Genomic DNA, 17,566 nt, shown 5'->3' with positions numbered 1-17,566 from the left:
TGGTTCCTGCCTTTAATTCCAGCACTAGGGAGGTAGAGGCACGCAGATCTCTGTAAGATCGAAATCAGCCTGGTCTACATAGCGAGTTCCAGCCAGCTGGGGCTACAGGGAGACCCTGTCTTATTAAAAACAAAATAATAATAAAAACAATTTATTATTCCTGCTTAGTGTCAACACTCCCTCCTCTTTTCACTGGCTTATTTTGTGCTCTTATTTCGAGTCCCTCTTGGACTGCCTTGTACCTTGATCAGCACAGGGTAGGTTTTCAATAAGCAAGCCACAATTGTTCTATGCATAGCCATCCTTCCTAAGGGCAGAATCTGGCCTCCCAGTATTAAGGGAAACAGGCCTAGTGGAGGTCTCACGGAACAGTAGGCAGAACTCTTTTGCCATTGTGTGCCCAGCAGGCCAATAGGAAATAGAGCATTAGGCGCTCACACAGGGGCAAACTCAAGGGGCAGAATGTGGGACTTTGGGCTAAGTGGCATCTGTCAGGCCCACACCGAGGTGCCCATACAAGTGCAAACGAAGGCCAGGTGTGAAGACTCAGCATGTAATCCCAGTACACCGAGGCTGAGGCAGGATTGTCTAGATTTGAAGCTAGTCTGGGCTACAGCGTGGGGACCCTTTTTCAAAAAAACAAAAAGTGGCGGCTGGAGAGATGGTTCAGCAGTTAAGAGCACTGGCTGCTCTTGCGGAGGACCCAGGTTCGATTCCCAGTACCCACATGGTGGCTAACAACCGTCGTCCAGTTCCAGGGTATCCAATGCCCTCTTCTGACCTCCGTGGGCATTGTACCCACTTGGTACACTTACACGTATTCAGGCAAGACACTCATACACATAAACGTTTTTAAAAAAGTAAATAAATAAAGTAGAACAAGCGAACAATAGTCACCAGACCATAAAAACTGTAACTCGCCCCCTACCCCCATTTTGGACAAGGAATATAGCCCTGTGCCTTTAAATCCGGAGTGAATTGGTTGCACGACAGCTGAGGGGCGTGGCTTGCTGATCATTGGCTAAATTGCGAAGCTTTTGGCACGTGTACACAGGAGTCGAGCGTTCGGATTGGAGCAGGAACTGCTCATCCGTCGTGCCTTTCGGGTCACGGGCTGCCCGGGGGCCTCTGCGTTCCTGTCCCGGGTCTTCCAGGTTCTATTCCCAGACGTGTCCCCGTGCTCTGGCGTGCCACCCGCTGCGTCCTCGGGTCGGTGCTCTTACGCCAGGACGCAGGTAAGGCTGGAGCACCGGGGTGGCCCGGGGTCTCCCAGCCCTGGGCGTGGCACGCGTCCCTTCGCAGGTGGGGGCGTGGCCTGTTGTCACACCGCGGAAGGAGGGAGGATTTGGGGCCTAAAGGCCCCAGTTCGAATCCCAGCGTCCTGGGATGTCTTGGGTATTGCCCTTGGTTTCCAGTGCCTCATTGATCTCCCCCTGTGAATGGAGCCTAACAAGGCCGGCTGTAGATTGTTATGAGTTTCTGCTCAGCCTTGATCCAGGGCAGTTAGCTTTAGGCAGAGGGGAAGGACAGGTGGCATCCAGTTCCTAGCTGTGCACAGTCGGGTTATTTTTAACCACCGGTTCCCTTCCCGAGTTGGAAGACCTTCCCAGCCCAGCTCTGAGTCTCACTTTTGGCACGTGCTGGAATTTAAGACCCTTTGTACAGTTTGCAAAGTGGGCTCCTGGTCTAGGGGTAGTGGCAATTTGGACTCCCATGGCAGGCAGGGAAGAAGCAGCAGAAACCTATTCTGGGGTACTGTTGAGTTCCCTGACTGGCCTGTGACCTCACCAGGCCCCAGAGCAGGGTCTTATTTTTAGTTTGGGGAAGAGTGGGCAGGTGTCCCAGCTGAGTCACACAGTACTTCAGGCTCCAACCACACTAGGCATTTTGTCACTTGGCAGCTGGGCCAACAAGGCACCCATAGCCCAGCAGGGTAGGCCAAAGCCCTTGGTGTCCTAGCAGATTGTAACCACCTGGCTTGGGAGATTCTGCCTCCTTTTCCCAGGTTACTGACCCAATCCAGCCACACACTTCTCAGCCTGTGCTGGTTTATGGATGAGCAAATGCCCTGGCTGCAAACCCTCACCTCAGGTGCTTGATTTCCCCGCACTTGATGACCCTTCCTCCAAGCGCAACTTGTCCAAGAGGCCTGGAAGACTTCTCCAGAGGCAGGAAGTAGCCCTCTGGTGTCAGCACATATGGAGTTACTTTGCTCACCACCAGACTATGAGGCCTTCATCCTTGGCTTGCTGTACCCTCACCCAGCCTGTCCATTGACCCGGTTTCCCTCCCTCTGGAAGTTTTCCTGTCAAGATTTTGGGGGCAGATAACCGGCTCCAGAACCTTACTAGATCCCTACCAAACATCTGATAGGGCCCCCAGGTAGGCTACCTGGGACTCCAAATTGTAGGTCCTTCTGGTGGCTTTGGGTTCCTCCTGACAGGTTGTCTGGGGGCAGTTGGCTGTTCTGGGTAGGCCCTGGTTAGGAATCTCATGACCTGGCCAGGAAGCATGGGGAAGATGCTCAGACACTGAGGGTGGAAAAGTCTGGAGGCTGGGTTGTGAGTTGGAGCCCTCAGCACTTTGTGGCTTGGCAGCATGTCTTTTAGAGTAAGGTAGTGATGGTGAAGCTATTTCTCAAGTCTTAATTGATGTCAGAGACCTTAGATGGTAGTAAGGTCAGGAGACCCTCGAGCCTTCCCATGTGAGTCCCTTTCCAGGGTAGGAAGCTTTCACGGAGGGGCCTGGCATTCCCTTTACTCCTTCTATGAGACCCTTTGAGTCCCTTCTCATGAGTCCTCGGGAAACCCCCCTCATGGGCTTGACCCACTATTACCAAGCACCTGCCCATGTTGGGCCATGCCAGCCTGACTGCCCCCTCCCTCAGTGGCACACTCCTGCTTCCCTTTCAGGTAGACCATGGCAGAGTTCTCACAGAAGCGGGGAAAGCAGCGAGGCGGCGAGGGCCTGGGCAGCGCAGTGGACTTCCTATTGGCTAATGCTCGCCTGGTGCTGGGTGTGGGCGGGGCTGCAGTGCTGGGCATTGCCACCCTGGCTGTAAAGCGGGTAAGGCCAGGTGGGCAAGGCCTGTCTCAAGCCTCCACAGGAGGAGGCCAAGACTGGGGCCTTGGAGGGTGGTGGGAATTCCCCAGGCTGGACTGGAACCCAGTGACCCTGCTTCTCCACCCCAGATTCCTGACATGCTTTGCCCCCAACCTTCAGCTTTGGATGCTCTGATCTGTGTCACTTTGCCTGTAGCTCATTGACAGGGCTACTAGCCCTCGGGATGAGGATGACACCAAAGGTGACAGCTGGAAGGAACTGAGCCTACTGAAAGCCACTCCTCTCCAACAGCCCCAGCCCCCTCCTGTTGCCCTCAGCGAGCCGGTATCTCCCATGGCCCCCAAACCGTCTACCCCAGGTGAGCAGCACCTCTTCCCCTCTGATGTGGGTGAGTTTCTGTTTTGTTGTCATGTTCAGGAGCTCCAGTCTTGACAAGTTTCTTCTCTTTGGGCTGTGACTTCTCAGATGCATGTGGTTGTTGTGGGTTTTTGTTTTGTTTTTGAGACAGGGTCTCCCTGTAGCCTCAGCTGGCCTGGAACTTGCTATGTAGACCAGAGTGGCCTTAATTTCATAGAGATCTGCCTGCCTCTGCCTCCTCAGTGCTGGGACAAAAGGCATGTGCCACCAAGTGAGGATTTTTGTGTTTTTCTGTTGTGTTAAGGATTAAACACAGGGTCTCACATATGCTAAGCAACACTCTGCTGCTGAGCTATACCCCTCACCCTGGGATTGTGGTTTTTGTCCGCTTGCTTCCTTCTAGAACATGGTTGCACCATATGTTGGGGAAACTGAGGCCTGGAGAGGGCATCTGTTTTCCCCATTCTCTGTAAGGCTGTTTTTGTCTAAGTAGGAGCTAAGTGTCAGGACTCTGGGCCAGTGAGACTTTCTTTGTCATCGAGCCCTCACTGTCTTGAGGACCTGAACTCAGGGCTTTCTCGGTGGCTATTAGAGGAGAGGATGAGACCCAGCACCATCCTACAGCTAGTAACCAGGTAGAGTTGTCTTAACTGGTTGTGGGGGCCTTCTGATATGTTCCTCTGGCCCCTTCCATCTACAGAGGGGCCCACACACACTCATTCTCAGATGCCACCTCAGCTCAGCTCCCCAGCACCATTGTGCCTGACGTTCCAGGAGAAGCTTCTGGCATTTGAGAACAACCACGTGGTTATCCCAGAAGCACACGTGGCTTTAGTGAAACAGCTGGCTGGTGACATTGCCTTGGAGCTTCAGGCCTACTTGAAGAGCAAGTTCCCAGAACTGTCCTTTGGTGCACTTGTGCCAGGTGGGCCTCTCTACGATGGGCTACAGGCAGGGGCTGTTGAGCACGTGCACCTGCTGGCACCACTGGTATTGGAGCCAGGTCTGTGGAGCCTGGTGCCTGGTGTGGACACTGTGGCCAGGGACCCTCGTTGCTGGGCCGTGCGAAGGACCCAGCTTGAGTTCCACCCCCGTGGGCGCAGCCCCTGGGACCGCTTTCTGGTGGGAGGTTACCTCTCCTCTCGGGTATTGCTGGAGCTGCTCCACAAGGCCCTGGCAGCTTCAGTCAACTGGCCAGCCATTGGCAGCCTGCTTGGCTGTCTGATTCGTCCTAATGTGGCTTCGGAAGAGCTGCTGCTGGAGGTACAGCATGAGTGTCTGGAGTTCACTGTGGCTGTGCTCGTAGCAGTCCCTGGGGCCAACTCTGATGACCGCCTCCTGCTGGCTTGGCCCTTGGAGGGGCTGGCTGGGAATCTCTGGCTGCAGGACCTGTATCCAGTAGAGGCTGCCCTGTTGCGGGCCCTGGATGAGCAGGATTTGGGTACTCGGCGGAGGCTGCTGCTGCTACTGTGTGGTGTGTGCCGTGGCCACCCATCCCTGGCACGGCTAGGCCGGAGCCACCTGACTCAGGTGGTTCTCCGTCTGTGCGAAGAGGAAATAAACTGGACTGAGGAGGCCTTGGGTGAACGTTTTCTGCAGGCCCTGGAGTTGCTGGTGGGCAGCTTGGAGCAGGCTAACCTGCCCTGCCACTTCAATCCTAGTGTGAACCTCTTGGGCAGCTTGCAGGAGGAGGAGATTGATAACATTGGCTATGTGCTGTACAGTGGTCTACAGTCTCCTGAAGGCCTGCTTTAGGTGGATGAAGACAGTAATGGACTTTGTTTTCTGATGGTGAGCTGTAACTACCTCCCTCCCAGGAAACTGCAAAGCAGTGTTTACTTGCTTTCAGCCAGAGCAAAGGAGGGAGATACAGTACCTAAACCTACAGGTGATGTGTGCCTGGGTCAAGGTTACCAGGACTCTTGAGCTCAGAGTCCAGGTTGCTGTCACTTGAATGTGGCTGGCCTGTCCTGGCTGACAGCTTGTAGTGCCAGCCAGATACCCCTCAGCCTGGGGTTGACTCAGGACCTTGGACTCAGTCTATCATCACCAGCAATGAATTCCCCATGAATAAGTCATGGCTTTTGTTCTCTTGGGTGAAGGCCTGGCAAAGTCCTGTTCCAACTTTTTTGTCAAGGAAGAAATCTTCTTGGCACCTAGAACTCATTGAGTCTCATGTATTTTGTACCCCTGGCTGGAGTTACCTGATACCCTGGAGGATAGCTCCATAGCTGTCAAAGGATGGTATTTTCCTGAGTTCAATGCTTTTGTTTTTCTGGTCAAATCCTTGGTCTCTGGAACAGGAGTTCTGTTTCACTTGCTGTTGGCCTTATACCCAAGGAAGGCCCTGTACCCTCCTGCTTAGTGAGTTTTCTCTGTAGGTCACTCATGCCTCTGGGAGAGCCCCTTCCCCACTGGGAGGTGAGCTCTGTGCTGCCTACGCAGGGCTGTCCCACAGCAGCTGCTCTGGAACCCTACTGGAGGACAAAGAAACATGTCCTTCCCAGAGGCTAGTGTACAGTCCTGGACTCTGCAGTGTGCCAAAATATTCATGATGGCTGTCTGTGTCCTGACCTTGCTACCTAGTCAAAGTAGCATGACCAGAGGAGGGAGATTGTCTCCCCTGCCAGGGGCCTCTCCTATTTTTAGTGTCCCCCATTGAAATAAAGCTATGCCTTGAAGAGTGTGAACAAGAATTTGAAAAAAAAAGCTGGATGTGGTTGCATATACCATCCCAGCACTCAGGAGACAGAGGCAGGTGTGGTCTACCACCAGAACCTGGCCAATCAAGAATCTCACCCTTAAAGAAGACAGACATGTCCCCTCCCAGAAGTCAATAGTTCCTTAGGTGTTTTAAAAAATATTTTGTCACTGGGCGTGGTGGCGCATGCCTTTAGTCCCAGCACTTGGGAGGCAGAGGCAGGCGGATCTCTGTGAGTTCAAGGCCAGCGTGGTCTACATAGTGAGTTCCAGGACAGCTGGGGCTACAGGGAGACCCTGCTTCAAAAAGAAAAAAAAAAAAAAAAAAAAGGGTCTCACTATATAGCCCTGGCCATTCTGGAACTCACTATGTAGATCAAGCTGGTTTGAACTCACAGAGATCCACCCGCCTATGCCTTTCAAGTGCTGGGACTAAAGGTGTGCATCATCACACCTGGCAACACAGTTTTTTATGTGAAATGCCCAAACAGGTAAACCAAGACACTAAAGCAGGTGAGTGGTAGTCAGGAACAAACCCCAAATGTAGGTTGCAAGCTGTCCTCATCCACTAGATGGCCCAGAACTAATGGTATAAGTATGCACTGGCGAAATAAAACCCTGCTGCCCAGCCAGGCTTAGAGCTATTGTTCTAACTGAAGGCTACCTGGTAACAATTCTATTTTCTTCACTACCTAGCAACAGGACTGGGTATTTCTACTTCCCAACTCTAAGACAGTGAGACCCTATCTCAATCCCACCCCCCGCTCCAAAAGAATCATAATCATAGTTTGAGGCTAACTCAGCTACTTTTTATGAAAAGGAGTCCTAGGGGGCCGGAGAGATGGCTCAGCAGTTAAGAACATTGGCTGTTCTTGCAGAAGGCCCAGGTTCAAATCCCAGTACCCACATGGCAGCTAACAGCTGTCCATAACTCCAGTTCCAGGGGATCTGTCAGCCTCTTCTGTCCTCCTTGGGCACTGCACGACATGAGTGCACTTACCTGCATGTAGGCAATACACATAAAATAAAAATAATAAAATATTAAAAAAAAAAAGGAGTCCTGGGCCTGGAGAGATGGCTCAGTGGTTAAGAACACTAGTTCTTGCAGAAGACCCAGGCTCGAATCCCAGCACCCACATGGCAGCTAACTTAAACTGTCCATAACTCCAGTTACAGGGGATCTGATGGCTGCTGCTTCTGTCCTCTGTGGGCATTGCATGACATGGGTGCACTTACCTACATGCAGGCAATACACTCATAAAATAAAAATAAAATATTAAAAAAGTCCTATGAATTTAACAGTACCAGCTTATTGCTAGGGAAACTGAGGCTGAAAGGCTCAGTCAACTATTTGAAGCTAGACAAATCAGCTTGGAGTAATTCCAAAGCTCCTGTTTAGTGTTATGTCAGGCTAGTTAATGAGGTTATTGCTGTGTACCACAGTGGCAAGGATCACTCAGGGACCCTCATATTTGCTTGCTATCTTAGGGTTTTGTGAAGCCAAACAAGGAATATAACCTCTGCAAAGTATGAAGACAGGAAGGCTGGTGCTCCAAATCTTGCATTGGCACCTCAGATTCAAGGGCCACACAGGCAGAAGTTGGGTTTAGTGCTGGGTATACTAGGGAAGGGCTGGGCTGGGAGGGGTGAGATGGGGTAGGAGTCCCAAAACAAACGCCTCTCTGGCTCTGGCGGGCATCATCAGACACTAACTGTACCACCACCAGAAAAAAAAAAGGGATGAATTCTTTATTAAGGCACACAAGCTATAGCTTGTCCTTCTAGGTAATGCAGGAATGAAGCCCTTCTCAAATGATTGTGCAGAGGAACTCCATCCCGGCTGACCAGAGCCTGTGTTGAGAGCTGGCTGCTTCTCACCTGGCAGCACAGCAGGCCAGTCAGGGCCTGCATGGACACAAGGTCACAGCCTGTCACCAGCTTCACTCAATGCTGTGACTGTCCTCAGGATCCCTGGGGCAGATTTCTTGACTTTTAGCAGTGTAGCAGCCAGTCTTTCCTGAGCCCTGGACTAAGGACATCTACCCAGCAGTACCAGCCTTCTCCAGAGGTATCTGATCTTTGTACTCTTCGACAAAGGCCATCTTCAAAACCCAGTACTCCTCCCTAGATCTCCAGGACAGTGAACTGGTCCCAGTTAGCTCATTTCCTGGTTGGAGCAAGCTGCATCCTCAACCTTGCCTGTCCTCATCTGTTCTGAGGACAAAAGGGCCGGGTGTGTCCAGGCTGGTGGCAAAGGCTACATTTCCGGGGCTTCTTTGTCGTAGATCCTGTATCTGAGGAACTGGCTTTTGTTCTTTTGCTTGTAGCCTCTGGTCCCTGGGTTTTTCCTCTGGCTCCTGGCCATGGTGGGGCTGTCAGAGTCCCTGAGAGAAATCAGGGAAAAGATGAATTTATGACTGACACCCTCAAGTAGCAAAAAATAGAGGTAACAAGCCATATATGGTGGCACATACTTGTAATCCCAGTACTTGGGGATGGAAGTAGAAGGATCAGGAGTTCACTACAGGAGACCATGTCTCAAAACCAAAGCCTACAGTATTACGTGGAAGTATCCCAACTTTTACAGGTTAGGTGCACCCATGGGCCAGAATTCCTGTTTTATGAAGGACTGCTCCATGGTATCAGGGTATGACTTACCTATCACCTGTTACCTGTTTTAAAGCTACTGTCCTGGTAAGGAGGCAGTGGCATAACTTTGCATAGGCCTTTCTACACAGCAGAAATTCAGGCATACAACAACAGATGGGGAAGTCTATGACCACCAGCCAGTTTCCCACTCGACCTTCCCTGCAAGGAACCTTCCAGTCCCTCAATAAGCCTTAGTGCCTGTTACCCTGTCACCGAGGTTAACTTCATCTGTCTTAGATGGCACATCACTTCTGGTGGCCCTGACAAGCTTCAAGTATATACAAGGCCAAGTGTTCTGTAGTCATGTCAAACATACGGGGTAGCAAAAGTGTACTATCGCTGGCCTAGCCTATGCTTTTTAATCAAGGCTTCTGGATCTTTTAAAAAAAATATTTTTTTGAACTTTTTGAGACAGGTCTCCCTGTAGCCCCAGCTGGCCTCCATCTCCCAGAGATCTGTCTGCCTCTGCTTCTGGAGTGCTGGGATTAAAGATGTGTGCCACCACATCCAGCTTGGGTCTTCTATACACAGAACTAGTGACACAGGTTTAAAAATGATAGTCTGAGCTGGGTGTGGTGGTGCACGCCTTTAATCCCAGCACTTGGGAGGCAGAGGCAGGTGGATCTCTGTGAGTTTGAGGCCAGCCTGGTCTACATAGGGAGTTCCAGGTCAGCTGGGGCTACAGGGAGACCCTGTCTCAAAAAGACCAAAAAAAAAAAAAAGGTAGTCTGAAGGCACGTCATAGCAGTACACACCTGTAATTTCAGTATTGGGGAGGCTAAGTCAGGATGTTTGTAAGGCTGAGACCAACCTGGGCCACATAGTAAGACCCCATCTCAAAACCTGCCTCCCTATGTCCTCCTCTGACAAAAGAATTAAAGTTTGAGACTAACTCAGCTCCTTCATAAAAAGGAGTCCTATGTATCTAACAGGTACCATTTTATTGCTGAGGAAACAGGCTGAAAGGCTTAGTCAATTATTTGAAGCTATACAACTTGGCTTGGGAGCAACTATATAATTCCAAAGCTCCTGCTTAGCCTTATGTCAGATAAGCTCATTAATTAGGCTACTGCTGTACATCACAGTGGCAAGGACTATTAAGGGTGCCCTCATATACCAGCCATATGACCCAATGTTTGGGTGCCAGTACTCACAACACCTATTCCTGGGACACTGGCCCAAGCTGTGTAACCTTGGGCAGATTTCTTCACCAGTGTCTCATGAGATGAAATGAGGCTGATATCAGTGACCCTGTAAGGGTGCCAGCTGCAGGGTAGGGAAGATGCTTATTAGGAGTATGTTGGGCCCTGTAACTATGTGACACTGAATAAAGCCCTCACTGGCCTGTGCCTTGCATTCCTCATTTGGAAATCTGGGATCTTATGAAGATGCCTGCTGTAGAAAGTGTGTTTTCCAGTGCTGGACACAGTAGCTACCCTTTACTTTGGAATGAAGACTCTATGGCTCATTACTTTGCTGGAAGTGGTCAATGAGGAAAGACAGGCAAAGCAGCCTCCTTATGACTCCTCCTCCCCCAACTACCTGCCTTCCCTCCTTCTCTGGTCTGAGGTAGTAACCACTGTGAAAACTCATGCAGGGCCCTGTGTGTCCTACAGCCTCACCTGGGGCCACATTCTCATCTGCCCATTGGAAGAAGCCACACTGCTGCTCTCGTGGCTTGGCACAGGTGTGGAACTGGCGCCCTTTGTTGGGCCCATCCTTCTGCACAGTCCGTGTCACAGCAGGCTGGCTGCACAGACAGGATGTGCCACTATCACCACCATCGCTAGGACTGCCAAACCTACCCACGTGGCCACCTAAGCCTGGTGGGTGTCCCAGTGCACTGCCTGGAGGTCTTGATGTCGAAGATGGGGGTCCTCCTCCAGTGGGATGACTAGCATCAGCCCACAAGAAGAAGTTGCAACTACCACCACTGCACTTATAGAAGTGGCGGCCCTGGTTGGGCCCCTCCTTTCGGACAGTCAGCAGCACAGCCTCCTGGCCACAGTTGCAGGTCACGGAGTTGCTTTCACCAGCTGTAGTGGGTGGTAGGAAGGTTTGGACTACAGCTTTGGAAGGTCCAGTCTGTCTGCTGCCTGGAGGCTGTGAGTGGCTATGCTGGCTGCTGTCCATCCTGTTGAGGTTCTGGCTGGCCTGCAGGTGGCCAGAGAGCTGGCTAGCTCTTGGAGGGCCAAGTGAAAATCTCAGGCCAAAGATTTCCTTCAAGGTTTCATCACATCCACCTATGCAGCCAACAAATTCCAGTGGCATGGTTGGGGGAAGGCTACCACGCTTGAACTTCAACTTCAACCTGGTGAGGCCAAGATGAGAACAGACAGCAATCAGCAGGTGGCAGTGTCTCTGTCCTGGCCAGCTCCAGCCTCCCCTCATCCCAGGAGCCCATTTCAGAGTGCAGAGCAGGAAGCAGTGCAGATGAATTCTCAGACTCTAACCGCTCTTCTTGCAGAAGACCTGGGTTTGAATCCTAGCACCCACATGCCAGCTAACAACCGTCCGGTAACTCCAGTTCCAGGGGATTCGATGCCCTCTTCTGTCCTCCGAGGGCACTGCACGACATGGGTGGACTTTCATACATGCATGAAACACACACATATGCATAAAATAAAAATAAAGCAAAAAAAACCCCACTTTTTAAAAGTTTTCCAGAAATAATAGTACATGCCATGGCTCAGCTGATTGAGGTAGCAGAGAGGGAAATCTAGTCTTTCCCAAATGAAAAGCAAAAAGCAGTGTTATTCACTTCAGTAGTGTTATATTTCTGCTTCAGAAAGGTTTTGTCCGACAGACCATTTTAAGAATTTCTGTTAGTAAGGATGCATGTGCTTACTTATTATAAGTGAGTTAGTACTTTAAAAGATATCCCTACTGCTGAGGACAGAATTCAGTGGTAAAGTGCTTGCCTAGCATGTTCAAGGCCCTGGGTATACCAGCACTGCAAACAGAAACTAAAGATGTACAAAAAAAGCCATAAGGAGACCTGCTACTGGAAGCTATTTAACAACAAAAACAAAGCAAAAAGAACAAAATCCACTTTAATTTTGAGTTTGGTACCTACCAGAAAACATAATCCAAAACTAGTGAGATGACTCAGTGGGTAAAGACATTTTCCATCAAGCCTGCTGGCCTAAGTTTACCCAGGACCTACATGGTAGGAGAGAACCATCTCCCAAAAGCTTCCCTTTGACCTCCACATGTATGCTGCGCATGTACACATATTGATAAATACATGTAATAATAACAAATAAGGGGGTTAGAGAGATGGCTCAGCGGTTAAGAGCACTGGCTGCTCTTGGAGAAGACCCAGGTTTGAGTCCCAGTACCCATATGGTGGCTAACAACCGACCTTAACTCCAATTCCAGGGGATACAATGTCGTCTTCTGACCTCCTCAGGCATTGCAAGACACAGGTGCACTTACATACATGCAGGCAATATACTCATATTTTATATAACAATAAAGACCAAAACACATAAGCCCAAGTTCTTCAGGCTGATTTATCAGGAGGTGATAGAACACTGAAGGAGTTGTGAGAACCACTGACAGGTGTGAGAACCACTGAACAGTGGTATGTCTCTGGGCTTTTTGGAGCAGGAAGGACACTGTAGTCCCATGCTGCAGCAATGTGTCTGGTGAACATAGGGAACAAGCACCTCTGTAGCACCAGGAGCTGCAGGATTGCTCCCACCCTGTCTGGAGCACCACAGAAAAACTATATCACTAGACTGGGCCAGCTGCCTGCACTGCCATTGAGTGAAACCACAAACCTGAGAATGGCATTCCCCAGACAACCCTGCCTGCAAGAGAAGACTGCAGGGCATGCCCTGATAGACACCCAGCTTACCTATACACAGGGGAAGGCTGACATGTCGAACACACACTGCTGTCCCTGCTGGCCTCCAGCACTGAGTCGGGAAACCACACAGCTGATCGACATTCTGGGAAACCTGTGCAGCTAAGGTAGAACCTGGGGAGGAAGGTGGTCAGTTAAATTGCAGGACTGCAGAAGGCACACTGGGGCTCTCATCTTCTTGGGAGAATCAACGGGGCCTTCATTTTCCTGCAGGACACTTAACTGGAAACAGTCACTGACACTGAAAGACCTACAAATCTCTCTTGGATTTGCTCCTCACATCTCTAAAAAAATGCAGCTACTGCTGGCTCTACTTTCTGCTTAAACCACCACTACCAGTGACTGAGTATAATGGTGGCTCATTCATATAATCCCAGTACTTGGAAGCAGAGGCAGGAGGAGCCACAGTTGAGGCCAGTCTGGACTACATGGTGAGTTTCAGGTTACCCTGGGCTACAGAGTGGGTGAGAGTTTGCTTCAAAAACAAAATAAATGCCAGGTGTGGTGGTGGACACCATTAATCCCAGCACTTGGGAGGCAGAGGTAGATGAACCTCTGTGAGTTCCAGGCTAGCCTGGTCTGCACAACAAATTCCAGGCCAGCCTGGGCTCCATAGTGAGACCCTATCTCAAAAAACACAAAACAACACCCCCCCACCCGACTCCCACCCTGCAAACAAAACAAAACAAAACCCCAAAGAACACTTGCTGCTCTTGCAGAGGACCTGGGTTCAGTTCCCAGCACACTCATCAAGTGGCTCATAACCATCTCTAACTCCAGTTCTGGAGGATCTGATGCCCTCTTCTGGTCTCCATGGTCATTTGCATGCATATGGTACACATACAAACAGTCACATACACATACACAAAAATAAAATAAATCTTACAAAACTTCACCTTAATGCAGCTTTGTGAAGTAAACACGGACTTTTCTTTTCTTTCTTTTTTTTTTTTTTTTTGGTCTTCTTGAAACAGGTTTTCCCTGTAGCCCCAGCTGGCCTGGAACTCACTATGTAGACCAGGCTGGCTTTGAACTCACAGAGATCCGCCTGCTTCTGCCTCCCAAGTGCTGGGATTAAAGGCGTGTGCTACCATGCCCAGCTATGAGTTTTTTTTTTTTTTAATGGAACAGGAGTTCACTTGGCACTTGGCCCCCCAAGAGTTACCCTGTGCCCATCTAGTTCTACCACCAGGTCCAATGTCTGTCAATAGCAGGCTTGCATCTAAATAATGACATGGACGTGAAAGAGGCTTTTCAGAGCTGGCCAACCAACCCAGCATGTGCTGGGTGAACAGAGGTGGAAGGGGAAACCAGGTACTGACCCACCACTCTTCTTGGTCTTGAGGACCATATCCTTATTGCACTGTGGGCATTTCCGAATGGGCTCTGGCATGGCTGGGTAGAACTCTTCTTGCCGGATCAGTTTTGCCCCTTCCCCAAAATACTGAGACAAGGCCTCGTCCAATCTGAAGAAAAGGCAGATGTACATATTAGTTGTCACTGAAAGGTATTTATAGCACTCAAGTGTCCATAATGTACATGAACCTGGAACCAACTGGTCAGGGAGCCACAGGCTGAGTCAGAAAGCAAGGGCAGAGAGGAAATGGGCTCTTCACTCCAATGCAGTCTGGCTCCAGGCTCTTGGCAAAATACTAGCTTCAGGCAGCCACAAAGAAACTGTAGATACTCAGTAATATCTGAATTCCAGCCACAGGGTGGTCTGAAGGACTAAAAACCCCAAACTGGGGCTGGTATGATGGCTCAATGGGCAAAAGTGCTCACCATGTAAGCCTGACAACCTGAGTTCAATCCCTAGGACCCATAGTGGAAGTAGAGAAACATCTCCCTAAAACTGTCCTGACCTCCACACAGATATATGCATCCGCCCTTGCAGGCATGCACGCATGCACGCGCACCCAAACTGCTATTTCCCATCATCCACATAATAGTGTCTTCCCTACATACCAAGGAGCTGTCCAGTGGACACCAACTGGTACGCTAATTTACTTCTGACACTACCTGGAGTTAGACAGATCTTTATTCCCAAAGACTGTCCCCTTTAAGACATGAGCTGCAAATCCAAGCCTGTGACCTGAGCTTCTGACTCTAAAGTGGGCTTCCCATTGTTCCAGTTCAGTTCTGATTTGCTGGGTGGCTTACAGAACTCAGAACAGTCAGACAGGAGAGAGGCAGAGAGCAAGGCATGTGGGAAAGGGCTCAGTCCTGTTTTCTATGGTGTGCCATCTTCTAGGCACTATGTTCAGCTGTTTGAATGCTTAGAACACTGTTTTAATGTCAGCTTCAATACTCAGACACAATTGGTAATCATGGTTACTTCTGTGGAGTAGCTGAATGTACCAACATTCTAGCCATAAGGTATTTCCCCCTGGGACGCAACCCCAGCCTGAGTTCATCAGGTGCTCTCCCATCAGGTGACTGGCAAAGACATTTTAGGAGTCCAAGGATTTTAGGAGCTGTGTGCCAGGAAATGAAGACCAAGCATGTATGTATATGTGATGATAAATTGTGACACCATAGGTAGAAAAATGTTATTTTTTAAAAAATAATAATTATTATTATTTTGGTCTTTTTGAGACAGGGTCCCCCTGTAGCCCATGCTGGCCTAGAACTCATTGTGTAGATTAGGCTGGCCTTGAGCTCACAGAGATCCATCTGTCTCGGCCTCCCAAGCGCTGGGATTAAAGGCATGCGCCACCACGCCCAGCTTAATTATTTTTAATTATTATTTTTATTTTATTTAGTGTATTGGCTACATGTATGTAAGTGCACCCATGTTGTGCAATGCCTGTGAAGGTCAAAAAAAGGCATAAGATCCCCTGGAACTGGAGTTATGGATAGTTATTAGCTACCACGTAGGTGCTGGGAACTGAACCCAGGTCTTTTCCAAGAGCAGCCAGTGCTCTTAACTGCTGAGCTATCTTGTTAACCCTTCTTTTATTTGTTTTTTGAGACAGGGTCTCATTCTGTAGCCCAGGCTGCGTTTGAACTCAGCAATCCTCCTGCCTCAACCATCTAAGTGCTAGGATAACAGACAGGAGCCACTACACCTGACTCAAAAACAAAAAACAAACAAAATGTTCTTTCTAAGAAATACTACATACTGTTCACTAAATGACCACCTCCAAATGCAGATCAACCAGATCCCACAATGAACACCTGGATTAACAGGGCTGCAGCCTAGTTCAAGGCAGAATGAAATAAGAGAATGGTGTCTCTAACCACCAGAGCCAGTTGCTTTGATCAGTTTCCATGGCAAAGCTCTATAGGAGAGAATCACCTGAACCAGAGGAATCTAAAGGTCAGAAATGGTGTGCTACTCCCCGGCCCAGACAGTCCAAAGGGACAGAGCCTATGTGCTAGTCCCTTGAGTGCATGTAGTAGTACCTCCCCCCGAGACAGCTGGTGAAGATGGACCAGCAGGACTAACTTGCCCAAGGACCTGAGTCAGCAAACGCCTCATTTCTGCGGAACTCCAAGTTCTCTTTGGGAAATGCCATGCCAGTTACAGGGCCTCCTGTAGAGTGCAGCAGAACCTGACACTCACTTCTTCGCCTTAGCCACTGCTTCAATGAAAACCTGCTTGTACTTCTGCACTTGCTGCCTCAGGACTTGAAACTTGTCCTTCTTGCCCTCACAGATCAGCTTGAGATCAGCTTCCAGCTCAGCCCGGAGGTCAGGCTTGGACATCTCATAGCCCATGGAATCATAGCCTGTGGGAGAGAGCAGTGCTGAGGCTGCATGCCACCCTCAGGGGCTTTCGGTACGGGCTGCCCCTACTGCAAACTCCCTCCTGCTTTACCTTCCACAAGTCCCATGCCCAGGTGCCCAGGAAGAAAGCGCTTGTCTGAGGTGAGTCCCACGTACATCCGGGCTTTGATGGTCTCAATGTGTTCTGCGTGAGTGGCATCAGTACCTGGAAACCATTTCCCTATTATTATTCAAAAAATTTTTTTTGATTTATTTATTTTTATTTTATGTGTATGAGTGTTCCCCATGCATACAATGCCCATGAAGGTCAGAAGAGGGTGTTGGATCTCCTGGAATTTGAGTTACAGATGGTTGTAAGCTACCATGCGAGTGCTGGGAACTCTGGATGAGCAGCCAGTGCTCTTAACCGCTGACCTATCTCTCCAGCCCCTGTTCCCTAATATTATTGACAGGGCCTTGGGTAGCCCAGCTGGCTTTGACCTTGCTATATAGCCATGGCTATCCTTGAACCTCGGGTCCTTTTCTGCCTCTTGAGTTCTATAACTACAGGTGTTAGCCACCACGTCCTTCTCATTTCCCATTATTCTGAGTCGATACAGACAGCAGCATCCACACAGTTGTGGACACACCTTTTGCCTGGATAATCTATGCAGACAAGCATCTCCATTCACATCTGGTTCATGCTGGAAATCAGAGGCCACCTCAACACTCCTCCCTCCTAACACCTGACTGCTCATTAGGGGTCCATTCCAGTCTTACAAACCTCCTTCTGATTCTTGTTATTTCTGTGTCAGGCTGAGCCCATCTCATGTTACCTACATCACTTCAATGTCCTCAGTCCCTGGTCCTGCTATCTTTTCCACCTCTACCACACCTATTTTAAACTATGGCTCAATGGACCTTTTAAATGTAGCTCTGCTGCTAGGGAGATGTAAACTAAAAATCACAACAAATGCCACCTCATGCCAACTAGCTTTGGTATCACTAGAAAGGTATATAATAGTGAGTACTGGTGAAGATGGAACCTTGATTAAGTCCTGATAGGAATGTCAAACAGTGTCACCACTTTGAAGAAACAGTTTGGTGGTAGTTTCCTAAAAATTGGTTGGGTAGTGCTCCTTTGGCAGCACAAATACTAAAACTGGAACAATATAGAGATTAGCATGGTCCCTGTGCAAGATGACCCAAAAATTAGTG

The 17,566-nt window shown here is 49.5% G+C and overlaps 2 protein-coding genes and 1 pseudogene across 3 annotated transcripts in view; 2 read left to right on the top strand and 1 right to left on the bottom strand.

The window, feature by feature from the left end:
• Positions 1–1,081: 1,081 nt before the first annotated feature.
• Positions 1,082–6,101, top strand: Mief2 (mitochondrial elongation factor 2). Of its 2 annotated transcripts, XM_029558099.1 has the most exons (5): positions 1,085–1,235; positions 2,374–2,382; positions 2,913–3,066; positions 3,259–3,421; positions 4,121–6,101. In XM_029558099.1, the coding sequence occupies exons 3-5, from the start codon at positions 2,920–2,922 to the stop codon at positions 5,173–5,175; spliced, it is 1,365 nt and encodes a 454-aa protein (XP_029413959.1). In that variant the 5' UTR covers positions 1,085–1,235; positions 2,374–2,382; positions 2,913–2,919; the 3' UTR covers positions 5,176–6,101. The 2 variants fall into 2 exon arrangements, with proteins under 2 accessions (XP_008820179.1, XP_029413959.1); XM_008821957.3 differs by lacking the exon at positions 2,374–2,382 and having other exon boundaries at positions 1,082–1,235.
• A 1,747-nt stretch (positions 6,102–7,848) lies between these two features.
• Top3a (DNA topoisomerase III alpha) overlaps positions 7,849–17,566 on the bottom strand; it is a gene marked incomplete in the record, with an annotated part of 45,143 nt that continues 35,425 nt past the window's right edge. The window contains 6 exon segments of the mRNA XM_008821956.3: positions 7,849–8,504; positions 10,392–11,080; positions 12,632–12,754; positions 13,963–14,106; positions 16,206–16,371; positions 16,461–16,574. Coding sequence (XP_008820178.1) covers positions 8,326–8,504; positions 10,392–11,080; positions 12,632–12,754; positions 13,963–14,106; positions 16,206–16,371; positions 16,461–16,574 — 1,415 coding nt within the window.
• LOC115068252 lies at positions 17,482–17,566 on the top strand (annotated as a pseudogene).

This window comes from Nannospalax galili, unplaced genomic scaffold, assembly GCF_000622305.1.
Source record: "Nannospalax galili isolate Female #2095 unplaced genomic scaffold, S.galili_v1.0 scaffold1448, whole genome shotgun sequence".
Taxonomy (NCBI): Eukaryota; Metazoa; Chordata; class Mammalia; order Rodentia; family Spalacidae; genus Nannospalax; species Nannospalax galili.
The sequence above is the reverse complement of the archived record's forward strand: the minus strand, read 5'-3'. Positions and strand labels throughout refer to the sequence as shown.

Bases quoted from the DNA above. Each gene is read 5' to 3' on its own strand.
- Mief2 (XM_008821957.3), top strand. From the start codon at position 2,920: ATGGCAGAGTTCTCACAGAAGCGGGGAAAGCAGCGAGGCGGCGAGGGC. The intron at 3,067-3,258 runs GTAAGGCCAGGT...CTTTGCCTGTAG, and splicing joins CCACCCTGGCTGTAAAGCGG to CTCATTGACAGGGCTACTAG. The intron at 3,422-4,120 runs GTGAGCAGCACC...TTCCATCTACAG, and splicing joins CCCCAAACCGTCTACCCCAG to AGGGGCCCACACACACTCAT.